The 14,552-nt window shown below is 37.8% G+C and overlaps 1 protein-coding gene across 1 annotated transcript in view; it reads right to left on the bottom strand.

The window, feature by feature from the left end:
- Nucleotides 1–564: 564 nt before the first annotated feature.
- Nucleotides 565–14,552, bottom strand: part of GNAT3 (G protein subunit alpha transducin 3) — a 54,849-nt gene continuing 40,861 nt past the window's right edge. Inside the window, exons 6-8 of the mRNA XM_008686177.1 lie at nt 5,474–5,603; nt 5,124–5,277; nt 565–2,085 (exon numbers count right to left, since the gene is read on the bottom strand). Coding sequence (XP_008684399.1) covers nt 1,895–2,085; nt 5,124–5,277; nt 5,474–5,603 — 475 coding nt within the window. The 3' untranslated portion in view covers nt 565–1,894. The remainder of the gene's footprint in view (nt 2,086–5,123; nt 5,278–5,473; nt 5,604–14,552) is intronic.

Genomic DNA, 14,552 nt, shown 5'->3' with positions numbered 1-14,552 from the left:
ATATTTTTTTAAGTTTCTCAGAGAACAGTATTTTATAAATATTGATACTTGTCAGTTTTTTGCACATATTGAAATGAGTTACATATTTTTAAAAGAAAAATCAAAACATTTCTGACACCACCATTTACACCAAAAAGAGAAATCCTAAGGGTTAGACAAAGTCGAAATCCAAATAATAGTAATATTTCACAAACTATCTTACTACTTTCTGTAAAATTCTCTTCACACTGTTAGAGAAAAGCAGGTTGAAGTAGAATGGGGGAAAAAAAGACACGGCAAAAGATGAAATGATAGTGTTCATGATCTTAATTTAGAATCTCTTAGCATTGAATATCTCCTAGCAAAATGTTGGGTTTTTATCAGATAGGTATTCGTTCTTAGCCAGAAAACTTTATTGAATTCTTGAACTAAATGTTCTCTTTTTTTTGTCCTTGCTATCTTGGGCTCCTTAATAATTTATATTCTGCAAAGAAATTTCCAATTAATTTTTCTTACTATGACATTTTTATTGGATTGTATTTGTTGATAACTCCTTTGTGTTTTTGAAAGTAAAGCCAGAAACACTCCAGTCAAGGCCGTTTATTGAACAGTGGTCATTCCCAAGTGTTTAGAATGGAAATGTTACAGAACCCGGAAGAAGCGACCCTGAGGCAGAGCTACCTAAATCCATCTGAGCTACAGATTGGCAAATGGCTTAATTTCTGTTTTCCTAATTTAGCTGGCAAAGCACTAATTAGCTCCTTTTTCAGGGTAGTTAGTTATAAATCTCATGTACTGACCTACTATTCTGACCTATGTATCACCTTCTACTAGGATAGAGAGAGAGTAAACAATATCGAGACCTGCTTGAAAAGGATATGTTGTAAGTGGTACATATACTTTAAAAAAGAAAGGTCATCTTTTCTGTTTGCAAATGGCAGAGTTTGGTTTGTAAGGCACCAAATTAGCTATTAAAAAGTAGGCTTGACCATTAGCATGCAGTCGAACACTTAGAATACAACGCTGAGAAGCTCAATGTTTCTCTTCTACAAAATCTCCTAATTACTCACTCTTACTTCCTACTTCTTATTTACAAAACCAAAACATACTAAATGCCAAGAAAGTGAATTATTTTTCTCTCTTGTGGTCTAAAATTGTCCCTCCACCATCAGTTGTCATAATGCTCCATGTCACTCTGGAGCAAACTGTGGTAAACGAGTACTCCATTAAGGACTGTTGTTCAGCCTGAACAGCCTTACGCTGTGTATTGACTGCACACAGTCCCATTTTCAATTAGGCTGGTACAAAAAGATAGATTGTTAAAAGCTCCAATTCTAAGGGTAAATTCGGCATGAATGACTTTTTCCCTAAGAAAAATGTAGCAGATAAAATTGCATGTGTTTCTTTCGCATATGGAATTTCCTATCAACAAGTACATGTCTAGTGAACATTTCATTAGCAACTTACTGATTAGGAGGAATTGACCAATTATGAATGGTCTTTACACCATAGGCACAGTTACATACACAGTTACACAGTGAAGACAAATGCCTCTCAAAAATGTGGCCAATGAAATAATACGGAATACCTTGCATTTTTCGTTGTTCTATGATTAGAAATAGATCACAATACAGAAATTTACTACCAAGCAAATTCACTGTCATTGATATGTACCGATAGAGCATTACCAAAATGTACATTTTCAGACTTGAAGATGTGAAAGACAGACACCTCCCCATCCTCAATGTCCCAGAGAAATTGAAACTTACCCAGATGCAGCTGACAGTGTATTAAAATTTTTGTGTGAAAACTTTTTGCTTTAGAACACTAATCTGTTAAAGCTAAACACATCACACAGCACCTTTTGTATCTTGAAAAGTGTACGTGAGCAAAAGTGGAAGAAGAAGAGGATTGATTAGAAAAGCCCACAGTCTTTTAGATTCTCTTTGATTATTATATCTGTAACTGCATCAAACACGAACTTGACATTTTGGGTATCTGTAGCACAGGTCATGTGGGAATAAATTTCCTTATCTTCTTTCTTTAAATTCAGGTCTAGAAATTGGTTTTTGATGTAGTTCCCTGCATCTTCGAATGTATTTGGTCCTTGTTTAAAAAAAAAAAAAAAAAGACACATTAATTGCATTTTAAAAGGAATAAAATGAGGAATATCAGTTAAGTTTTAGGATTTTACTTCATGTTGTTCGATATACTCAGTGTTCAAAAATCAAGATGGCAATGGTGAATTATCTGGGATTTACGCTATATTAAATTTGTGTTGGGAACCATGCTTACCCCACTGACCGGGGGCTTCACTTGGCCTAAAATACTCACAATATAGTAAAAATACTAAAATACATACATAAATGAGCAATGAAGTCTATATATGTGATAAAGGCTGTGAATATATCTGTGTATGTGGGGGGGGTGAGTTTTCATATGAACTAAAAAGACTAGAAATTGCAAATGAGCGGATGTGGAATGAGGTGGAGTTCGAGTTGGATCTGGAGGGGTAGCTAGAAGAGAGAAGGGAGTAGTTTGGGTGAAGGCCAAAAAGTAGCAGTGAGAAAGGCCTGTGTCACTAGACTTGAGGATAGGGTTGAAAGTCAGATGTGCTCTTTGGAGAGTCTAGCTGGATGGAAGGGACAGAGTTTTGCAGAGGGACTGTAGCAAATCAAGTAGAATGGATGGTATGGGCCAGATTATGGGCTGTGTTGCTAACCGAACAAAGGAGCTGAGGTGACATCTGCAGAACTAGGAAGAGCTGTTCTTGACTGATGCTTTAATAGAGCTAACTGGAGCATTGATGAAGGGTGGGTTCGGGAATGGTTAGCCTCATAGCAGGACACACAGTGGATCAATTGGGAAAGGCAGCAGTAAAATACAAATGCTAAGAAACACAAGGCAGCTAGAAGTGACCTGTGTTGATGGGCTTTATAACAGAATATACTTTGAGGGAACCTAACATAGGATAGGGCAGCAGCATGAAGATTTTCCAAGGAGATATGATTTTTGTTCCTCACTCTATTGTAACTAGGAGAAAAATTCCACGGGGGCCCATCTTTAAAACCATGTAATGTGGCTAAAATCCAAAACACTAACAACACCAAATGCTGGCAAAGATGTGGAGCCACAGGAACTCAAAATGGTACAGCCACTTTGGAAGGCACTTGGGCAGTTTCTTACAAAGCTAAATAGAGTCTTACCATACAGTCCAGCAGGTGGGCTTCTAGATACATACACAAAAACTTACATGCACACAAAATCCTGAAATAGATGTTTATAGCAGCTTTATTTGTAATTGGCCAAAATTGGAAGTCACTAAGATGTCTTTCGATAGGTGAAAGATCAAAGAAACTGGCTTATGGGATGAAATATTATTCAACAGTAAAAGGAAATGGACTACCAACCCATGAAAAGACATGGAGGACATTTAAATGCATATTGCATTTTATAATGAAAAGTGAAAGTCTGTCAGAAAATGCCATATATTGTATGATCATAGCTCTATGCCATTCTGGAAAGGGCACAACTATAGATAGAGTTAAAAGATCAGAGATTGCCACAAGTTGGAGGGAAGGGGTAAAGCATAGGTTTATAGTGGAACACAGATGATTCTGATGGCAGTGAAACTATTCTGTATGTTACTGTAACGGTGGGGACATGACATGAATTTGGCAAAGCACACAGAACTGTAGAACACAGAGTGCCCCTACTAAACTATGGACTTTAGTTATAACGTATCAATACCTGTTAGTCAATTATAACAAATGTTAATAGTAGGAGAAATGGGAAGCTGACCAGAAAGGGAGTAGATGAGAACTCTGCGTTTTCCATTCATTTGTCCTGTAAACTAAAACCTGCTCTAAGAAATAAAGCAGTTTATTAGTTAGAAGAAAACATGCAGAGCCTTATTGAGTCTATATTTAGTTTGTAATATTTAACATGGAATCGTGATTCTATTTAATCACATGATAGATGTGTTAACATATAATTAATATTTACAAAGCTAGAAGAAAGATAGAAGCACCAGTTTTAGATTAGCATGAATACCTGCTATGACAGAATGCCATGCTTCTAATAACATCCGGCTACCCATGAAATGAAGTGGTGGAATTGGACTTCTACTTGTGTTTTTTTTGTTTTTTTAAAAAGATTTTATTTGACAGAGCAAATGTGCACATGAGTGCGGGGGAGGGGCAGAGGCAGCGGGAGAAGCAGACTCTACTCTGAGCAGGGAGCCCCATGTGGGGCTCAATCCCAGGACCCTGAGATCATGACCTGAGCCAAAGGCAGATGCTTAACCAACTGAGCCACCCAAGCGCCCCCGTTTGTCGTTTAAATCATAAGTATTTCCATCTTACATACAAGTTCATTAATGGAGCGTGTAACTATATACAAAAAAAAGTGTCTCTGAAGGAAAAAAAAACCCGCTTATAGAGCCTGACCTTTGCAGTCATTAACAGGATCAGCACAAGAATTCTAGGACCTAAGAAAACTGGAAAATGAAAGCTGGAAAGAGAAAATGTCACTATTCTCAAAATCATTCAAGCTGTCCCTCAGGAAACTTAATTCAGACTTTGAGAAAAAACTGCATTATAAAGTTTCATTAGGAAATACATAAAAAGTGCCAGTTTGGGGGGGTGTCTGGGGGGGCGCAGTCAGCTGCGTGTCTGACTCTCGGTTTCCGCTCAGGTCATGAACTCGGGGTCTTGAGATTGGGCCCCGCGTCACGCTCCACACTCAGCACCGTCTGCTTCGGACTCTCTGCCCTTCCCTCTTGTTCTCTCCTCTCTCTTTCTCTCTCTCTCTTGAATAAAATTAATCTTTAAAAAATGTCAATTTGGAGCGTATTATATCATTTATAATGTTTACGATGATATAGTTCAGTGTTGTGTAATACACAGGGTAGCAACGCTGGTCCACCTCATCTCCCATGCATTCATCAGAGCTTTGCTTTAATGCCGACAGTGTAGAGAGGGTGTCCTATTTCTCTGCAAGAGTTCTTCCAGTCTGGATCATACACGTGACTCAGGCAATTACCAGAAGCCCTAACTTCATAAATGTTACCTTTCAAGATGAAGATAGGAAAATATAGGTCTACATAAGAATTTTGTAGAGAATTAAAGAAAAAAGTATCTTACCAGTGTATTCTGGAAAGCAGATACTAAGATGCACTTTGGTTACTTTTTCTTGAAAGAGATCTTTTTTATTGAGAAACAGCACAATGGAGGTGGTTGCAAAGTACTTGTGATTGCAGATACTGTTGAACAGGTGCAGGCTCTCGTGCATTCTGTTCTGTTAGGTATAAAGGTGAGCGTGCGTAGGATTATTATTTGCAAAACATTAACATTGGGCATTATACACCAGGCTCGAGAAGTAACATCTATGTTTGGAAGATCTTCCCTGAGTTGGGGAATGTGGTAGTAATGTTGGAAAGCACAAATGCTTGGTGTTTTGTTTTACCCTGGCTTTATTTTCCGTTGAGACTCACCACTTCCTCATCTTCCACTAGGACCATGTCATAGGCGCTGAGTGCGGCACAAAATATAATGCATGTAACACCTTCAAAGCAGTGAATCCATTTCTTTCTCTCCGATCTCTGTCCTCCTACGTCGAACATTCTTTAAAAAAAATAAAACAGAATAACAAGTCTTACTTAGAACTACCCACCAAATGTTACATTAGTATTAACATTTAGAAGTATAAATGAACGCTCTCATATCTTTAAAAGATAATCTTTTGATTTTCATTGACTATAAAATATTTTATTTGCCCAATTTGCAGCCCAAGGACTACAGAAAAAGAGGAAGTTCAGCTTTTTTTCTTGTTCTGTTCTTTTTTTTTAATTCATGCAAGCTAGATAAAATTGCATACTGACTTTGAGGGATTGGGTAATTTTTAGCAGTTTGCAATTTTAGTAAGAAATTTAGTAGACTTGAGAGATTTTTTTTTAAAAGATTTTATTTATTTATTCGACAGAGATAGAGACAGACAGCGAGAGAGGGAACACAAGCAGGGGGAGTGGAATAGGAAGAAGCAGGCTCATAGCGGAGGAGCCTGATGTGGGGCTCGATCCCAGAACGCCGGGATCACGCCCTGAGCCGAAGGCAGACGCTTAACCGCTGTGCCACCCAGGCGCCCCAGACTTGAGAGATTTTTGATGGAAGTCTGTGCATAGGGTAGAAGTGTTGCGTCTCTGTATAGTACACCTGAAACTAATAGAACACTGCGTGTAACTGCACCGGAACTAAAATTAAAAAAAAAACACGTCTATGCATAGTCTTGAACAGAACCTACAAAAAGATTGGAGGCTAACATAGTTCTGATACTATGATTCTTGCTTCTTCTCTTAGTTCTTCCTACATTCATTCATTCATTCATTCATTCATTCATTCATTCATTCTTGTTCGCATTTTTTGTGCGAGACACTGTGTTAGGCCTTCCAACACAAAGATGAAAAGATACTGTTACTATCTTCAAAGAGCTTGCTGTCTTGGAGAGAGAAAAACAATATGTTATTATAGGATTATATGATAAATGATATTTTATTTTAAAGATTATATTTACTTGAGAGAGAGAGAGAGAAAGCAAGGGAAGGGGCAGGGGCAGAGGGAGTGGGAGGAGGAATCTCAAGCAGACTCTTGCTGAGCATGAACCTGACAGAGAGCTCAATCCCAGGACCCTGAGAACTTGACCCCAGCCGAAATCAACCGTCGGACACTTAACTGACTGAGCCGCCCAGGTGCCCGCACTATATAATAGTATACGGATACACAAGGTAAAGTGTGAGCCCAGAGGGAAAGCTGAGTCAGCCTGAGCCATCTTGGAGCTTACTCAGAGGAGCTGTTTGAAAATGCGGCTCAACCCTGTAGCTCAGTAAAGGCACTAGGAGTTATTTTTAAGAACTTCATTTTGCTTACCCTCCATATAATACACGTGCAAAATGCGTTTCCCAATTCATCCACTTCTTCCCAAGGCCCCTTCTCTTGTACAAGCCACTGACCGTTCTCAGTAGGGCCACAGCCAGAGTTCTGCAACTTCCTACAGGCTTCTCAGCCACAGAACCACACACAGGCTGATCTTAGGGCTCCGGCGATGTGGGTTCCTGCTTAATTTTCCCAGCTTAGTTCATACCACTTTCTTCTTTAATACAGTCCGATCACAAGGCTACTCTTGAAGGTCCTTTAGTATAAACCTAACCTTTTGCTGCTTCAGGACTTTGGTACAGCCCGTCTCCTTCCCAGGTGACTTGACTCCTTTCTTCATGACATGATCCTGCCTCTTTCTCACCTCGCAGGTCTTACAGTCATTGTCTCCTCCACAAGGAAGCCTCCTTGAGCCTCCATGTGAATTGTCTTGCCCCATCTCCATTTACTTTCTCTCACATCACTTTCTTTCCTATAAAGGATTGCTTTATAGGATGGTGTTAAGGGGATGGGGGGGTTGATATCAAGTGCATATGTCAGTCATCAAGGAATGAGAGAACACGGCATGTCTGGGGAAAGCACATAATTTATATTTTCGGGAACGTGAAAACTTAGGTAAAACCACTGAGATAAACGGCCTGATAATTATTCATTTATTCAATGAATACTTATCATGCCAGGCATTAGAATCTAAAGAAGATTCTAATCTATGTGGAGGTGGTGGTGGTGGCAGTGGTGGTGAGGCCTGTGTGTGTGCGTATGTGCGTGTGAACAGACAGGATATAAATATAGGGAGTGCAGGGGTGAGTCACAATTTGAACTAAACTACCTGGAAACTGCTACTTAAACACTTAAGGAGATGAGGGATTGAGCCAAGTGAATGTCAGGGACAACGTTCCAGGCAGAGGCAGCGGAGGAAAGAGCAAGAGCACAGGATCTGAGCAGGTGGAAGTAAATTGACATGTTAGTCCTGAAATAGATGAACTGGGTCTTTTGTATTACACGAGAAGATGACATTTATATTGCAATCGGTGGGGGAGCTATGGGAGATTTGGGGGCAGAGAATTAACATTGTTTGCTTGTTTGTTATGTTAGGTCACTTTGATCTGAGTCCAGAAGATAGATTTGGTAAGGAAGAGACCAGAGGCAGAAAAATTATGCGGATTTTGTAATAGTTTACCCACAACATGTTAATTACCGAGAAACATGCAAGCTGTACAGAGATTTCAAAGGCAACACCTGTACGGTAATGAATGCCAATCAGCTGACTTGTTGAAGATAACCGAAAGTAGAGTACATTGTAGAGTACATCCTATTACTTTATGCTTCAGGCAGGGAATAGACATATAGAACTGAATTCCTCAAATCTGTATGTGTGTACACACACACACACACACACCAATGCAAAAAGACTTGAGTAGTAGATGGAAAGAGGAGATGCTCACAATATTCAAGATAATGTTGAAGAAATCAGTAGTTAGGTGCTTTGGAAACGTAAATCCAGGGTCAATAAACACTATTGTAGGTGCTGCTAATACCAAACCGTCTGTAGTGTCGGACTTGTAATATAAATGGAGGAAGAGGACAGAATTTTGACTTTAAGGTTATATTATGTGTAAACCAACCAACACATTTAATTTTTAAAAACGAGTCAACACTCTTATAGAAGCAAAGATAATTAATATGCAGTCAGACCTTTAAATTTTAGTCAAATATTTTGTTGATCTATTCTTAGTCTTTTTTTCAGACTTTGAAAACATTTCATCTATAGCTTTATTGATATTATAAAATGTAGGACAAATGGAAATAGTTTAGATCATAACTTATAGTTCCTCCATAAGTTCCCACCAATTATAATGTCTTAAAATTAATGTAACACACCTAATGAGAGTTTATTTGCCAGGGTGTGAGCAGTCCACAACAACTGACTCAAATTTTAAACTATAAACTTATCGGTTCATACCTAGTGTCCACGGTTAGCTTTTAAACTCTTAAACTACCACCAGTAGGTTGGAATTGCCTTCACTGTGTTCTGTCCTTCTTCCCCTAGGACAGACAGTAGTTCTGTGTGTTGTCAAACTGGACAAAAAGGTAAAACTCCCCTTCCCAGATGTTTTGTTCTATGATTTTAATGGTAATAGTATAGACTGTCGGGATTCTAGGTGTTGTGGTCATAGACGAATATGTGGTGGATCATTTGTTGGCAAAGAAATGTAATACTGTGGTTGAACAAAGATACGTGGACTTGTGGATTTTGGTGTGCTGAAGATTGAATATGCATCAGTAGGTTTAAACTCCTGGTAAGCTTTTCAAACTAAAACCACCCATTGTATCTCCACCCACTAGATTTGAACATGGAAGCATCTCCATAATCCTTGTTTCCTCTTTCGTTCTAGTCCTCTTTTCAGGGTTTGCTTCCATTGTGGGCATCTCACAATGGAGAGCTAACTAATCGTGGAATGAGGAGAAAAGTTGCTCGATGGATAGATGTCTGTGCTAACATAGTCCAATATTCAGTCTCCACAGTAGAAATGATACTGCCGTAGGAACCAGATTCCAGGACACCTTGGTTAAGTTTTCCACACCCAACAGGACTTGGGTTTGTCTAACTATCGTTTCTTTTTGAGCCTCTTTTTCTCTGCTTTTATGGCCAACTAAGTAAGCTATCTCCATCTATCTGATTATTTCTTTTTTAAATTACATTTATATTTTCAATTCGATTATATTCAAAACTTATAAATCTGAGGATATTCTATTAGTGGAACTGCTCAGATTCCTGGCACAGTGATCAAATATTTTATCTCAAGGAGGATAACCTTATTTCACTCATGTTAATAGTTTTAAAATCAGAAAAAAATTTGCAGGGAATCCCTTGCAATGAGAACAGTAATAAGAATTATCAAGATATGGGTATTACCAATTTATGAACTCTGGAGGGAATTTAAACTCCCCAGGAAAAGGGAGAAACAGAAACTTCATGTACTTTCTCTGTTTTTCTTTTCTACAATGTAATGCTCTCAAATGGCTTTCCCAAGAAATAGAATGTTTGGAAAAATCTTTGAGATGAAATTCAGAGCAAGCCCAGCAATCTCGCTGGCTCTCCTGGCTTTCTCTGATCATTCAGCTTCTTCACAGCCTACTGTTGACATTAACATCTTTGTGTAAGGGTAGCTATTCTCCTCTTCGGGTAAATATATACAATTAGCGAGGGGTATAGTGTGTAATATGACCCTTAGCCCACTGTTCTTTTAATGTATCATGCAGTCTTCACTAAACATGTTTTAATAGGCTTAGCTTTCTCCTGAGGAAGGGAAGACAAAGATTTGTCCTGTGAGGGTTTTGTCAGATTGATTAAAAATGGCTTTTGAAAGTCTTAGACTGCATGCTAATTACCTTCTCATTTTATGACTCACATGTATGCGCATGTGCTCAGGTTGACGTTAGAGACAAAGGTCCAGGGAGCACAGGACATTGCTCTGATGCCGCCTGCCACTACAGAATTGAAATGGTCATTAGCAAATCAGACCAAAAGCTGGAGTTTTGTTTTCATACTGAGTCTATTGGATAATATGTTAGCTCTAAGAAGTGATGTGTTCTTTGCTGCTATTGTAGTAATTTCTTTTCATACATCTCTCTTCACTTTTAGCTCTTCGTCTAAATTTTAATTTGGTGCTTATTTTAGAGTTGTGAAGTATTGAAACCTATTGAAACAGCTTAGAGATTCCCGAAGTAGAAGCTTTTACTTAAATATTTCATTGAATAAGAAATATCTCGTATCTAAAAATATATGTAAGAATATATGTGAATATATAAATATATCAGAATATACATGAATATGAACACATGTATATTCTATCATGACCATTTTGTGAAAAACAAAAGGAGAAATATGAGAAAAACATGCATTCTCGCTGACTGAATATTTGCATTGGTCAAATCTGCAGGGACAATCAATGAGGTAATGTCCATGTGATACAGACTGAGTAGCCTTGATTCCCTGAGTAGTGAAAGTAACCAGAGCATTAATGATATTGAATGGAATGTGCAATTCTCATTTGGGTGAAGAAGTTTTATTTTACTTATTTATTTGTTTGGTAATACATATTTCCTTATTAACTCTGATAGCTCAGTTGGAATTCTTAAATTAAAAAAAAGCTTTTAAATGCCCGAGTTGTATGATACAGCTAAAAATCCACTGGCAAGGCTTTTAAGTGACAGCTGAACATTGATTATTTAACTAACCACGGCATTAATGTAGGGCAAGTCATCAGGGCTTTATGGCTTTATATTCAGCAATTGAGTTGTGTAGACTATTTTAAACAATTGGGAAAACTGTTGAGTTTTATGGCTTTATGTCAAACAGTTGCCTAAATATTTAACCATACCAGATTATTCACTCTTCATATTAGAATAGATTATAATGAAGTAATCTGTACTTTGTAGTGCTTACAAAATTATTACATAATGTAGGATAGCCAAAGATTGCTAGTGGTACTGCAGCTAATTTGTTAGAAGTCTTTGCTCTTCCTATAAAGTATGTGACTTCTCTTGGAAAAAAGGGCATTTCTGACATCTATATATTTGACCACAGATAAAGCAGACCTAATCTGGGTTGGAATTTATTTTAAATTATTTTGTTGAGTGGAGTCGTTCTAAGATACTTGGTTGTATCGGAATTGGTATAACTTCTTAAGATGGCCACATATGAAAGGACCACATACATCTCTGTCATCACTATACAGACATAGCAAAGCTGTGCCAAGTTCTGAAAATAGATCAGGGTAAATATTTGTGGACAAAAGAGTTATGCACAGAGATCATTCTAAATCCCTTAATTGCTAGCGATAGAAAAAACAGAATCAAAAGGACTTATAACCATAAAAAATTCAGGTCTCTAAATGCTCATAGTTGTTAATAACATGATGTACTTTCTACTCAATGTGTGGTGTCTGTTCGGAAATTAAAATGCCCAGTAGATAATTCTCTTAATTATTGAATAACATAATTTATAAAGTCATTAAAATATATCACTAGAATAAATTAGACATGTTATAGAGCTTACTGTTTGGATAATATTGACCGTGCACATACCTGAAACAAATAAATAGTTATCTATGAGTTATTGCTCTGTGAGATTTAGGAGACAACGATAAAGCTAACTTGGGATCTAGCAGCAGACTCACTCTTAAGCCGACTCACACCCCCACAAAGAGGAACACAGTGCACATGAACAATTTAAAATTCAAGAAAATTATAATTTATGTCCTATCACAGATCCACTCGAACATTATTGAAAATAGTTATGTTGAACTTAACAAAACCTGAAGCTCTACATTGTAATAGTTGCTGACTTCTCTTTGACATAGTTTTATGTCCTTTCAATCCTCTTCTTGTGGAACAATTGGGAAGTGACTTCTCTATAATTGTTTGATAAGCCTTGTAAATCTTTAAGTTCTTTGTCCTGAGGAATTATTTTATAACGATAAAAGAGCTCACACTTGTATTTTCCATTTACATAGTACTTTAACATCTGTAAAGATAATTCTGTAAAGATAATTTCTTTTATGTTTGACTGTTGGAGTTCTGGTTTGATAAGAACTCTAAGGTAATCCCCATCAAATTAGGTGATACAGGAAGATGATGCAGTGTATTGGCAGAGAGAATTTTTCATTTTGATGCTCCTGTTTAAAATTCTACAGTTCTCTAATTTAATATGCAAATTTAATCTTTAGTTTTGAATAATCATAGGATGATGCCTGCTATGTGAATACAAATCAATGCTACTGCAATGTATTTTAATACCTGGGCACTTACTGAAATGAAGTTGGAAGGTATCTTATTTTTATACTTTCTATTTTGAAATACTACCAAATTTTACACTACAAAAGCCTGTGCACCTTTAGATAATCCTATTCAGCCCTTTCAGAAAAAAAAGAAAAGTGATTTAACTGTGGGAATTTATTAAGGGATTAGTATGTCTCAGTTGCTGTGATCAAACTTAAAAATGTGATTAAGTGATTTTAAATAGTTTCTTAAGAAAGTAGAGTTGCCTTTTTTATATTTTGTAGTAAAATTTAAATATTTTCAAAATTTCATTGTCTTTTTTTTTTTTTTTTTAAAGATTTTATTTATTTATTTGACAGAGGTAGAGACAGCCAGTGAGAGAGGGAACATAAGCAGGGGGAGTGGGAGAGGAAGAAGCAGGCTCATAGCAGAGGAGCCTGATGTGGGGCTCGATCCCAGAACACCGGGCACGGCCTGAGCCGAAGGCAAGCGCTTAACCGCTGTGCCACCCAGGTGCCCCCAAAATTTCATTGTTTAAACACTTGTGTTTAGAGAAATTCCCTGCATTTGAATGAGTAATTAATATTCTCCATTTCCTTATTGAAGATGCCTTCTAATAACAAACCCTCTTTAGTGGGAGGAAAAGCAAAACCTATTAAAAGAGTTAAAAACCTGTTCTCATGAATGGCAAAGAGGTAGTAGTTGTGTAGTGCAGAAAATGTTACGTCAAAAAGAAGTCCTAACTTGGCTTTACAAGCCAGTTCCCAGACACCTTCCATTTCAGCAGTAATGCTGTCAGAGAGCATTAGCAAGCCCTTTCCTAGGCAAGATAGGAAAGTAGCAGAGGCAATCACCTACCTGTGGGGCTCAGACAGTGCCTCACAAACCACGGCGCTGCGAAAGGACGGGAAAATGATGATGCACCGATGGGGGTTTAGAGGTATAATCTGAAGAGGCCTATTATGAGGTCACATATCTTTAAAATAAGGTTTTATTTTTTTAAAAATTAATGCAAATGCTGTATTCTACTCAATATAATTTTTAAAATTTTATGGGTATTATTTGGTACTGAGAGAAATAGATGTTCCAGGAAATGAACGTGAGTTTCTGAGGTTTGGGGTGCTCTTTGGCAGTCGTCGTATCTCCTGGTTTCAAAAGCACAGATGTGCGAAGGTACCAGAGCCCTGCCAACTGAGAGAGAGCTCCCCGGGGCTATCACTTTATCCCCTGTTCCCTCTTGTCTCCGAAGGGAGTTATGAAGGATCAGCTACATTGGAAGGAGCACTTAATCTATGGGAGAAAGAATGATTTCTGCTCCGATTTACTTCATAGCCACAGAGGTATGTAGTGTAAGAAGGGTGGTCTTGGAAGTTAGAAAGATGTGTTCTGTAATCACATTTCTAGCACTTCTATGTATGATCTGGGGGAAATCTTTTATTTCATTTTAGCCTACTTTTTTTTTTTTTTTTGACTCTTTGTCTAACATAAGGGCAGGAATGCTCAGTTCAACATGTTTCAAGGAGTGTGTATGAATAGGGTCCATACAGTGATTGGTGTGGCACATTTATTCATCCGGCAAGAGCTGACCGTAGGCCTACTCTGCGCTAGCCACTGGGATAATCACAGAGGTGGTACTGTAAAGACACGGCTCCTACCCTCCCGGAGCTCAGAGCATATGAGACAGAAACAGAAACAAAAGACCAAACAAATAAAGAAGGCGATTTCATAGATTAGTAAGGTGTTTTTTTTTTTAAAGAACAAAATAGTGTGATATTTCAATGTTGTAAAAGGCATTGGCTCACATTGGTAGGGCAAGTGAGAGCTGTTTGCATTTCTTCCCAATACTGTGTTTAGTGACCT

This window comes from Ursus maritimus, unplaced genomic scaffold (genome assembly GCF_017311325.1).
Source record: "Ursus maritimus isolate PB19 unplaced genomic scaffold, ASM1731132v1 scaffold_3, whole genome shotgun sequence".
Lineage (NCBI taxonomy): Eukaryota > Metazoa > Chordata > Mammalia > Carnivora > Ursidae > Ursus > Ursus maritimus.
The sequence above is the reverse complement of the archived record's forward strand: the minus strand, read 5'-3'. Positions and strand labels throughout refer to the sequence as shown.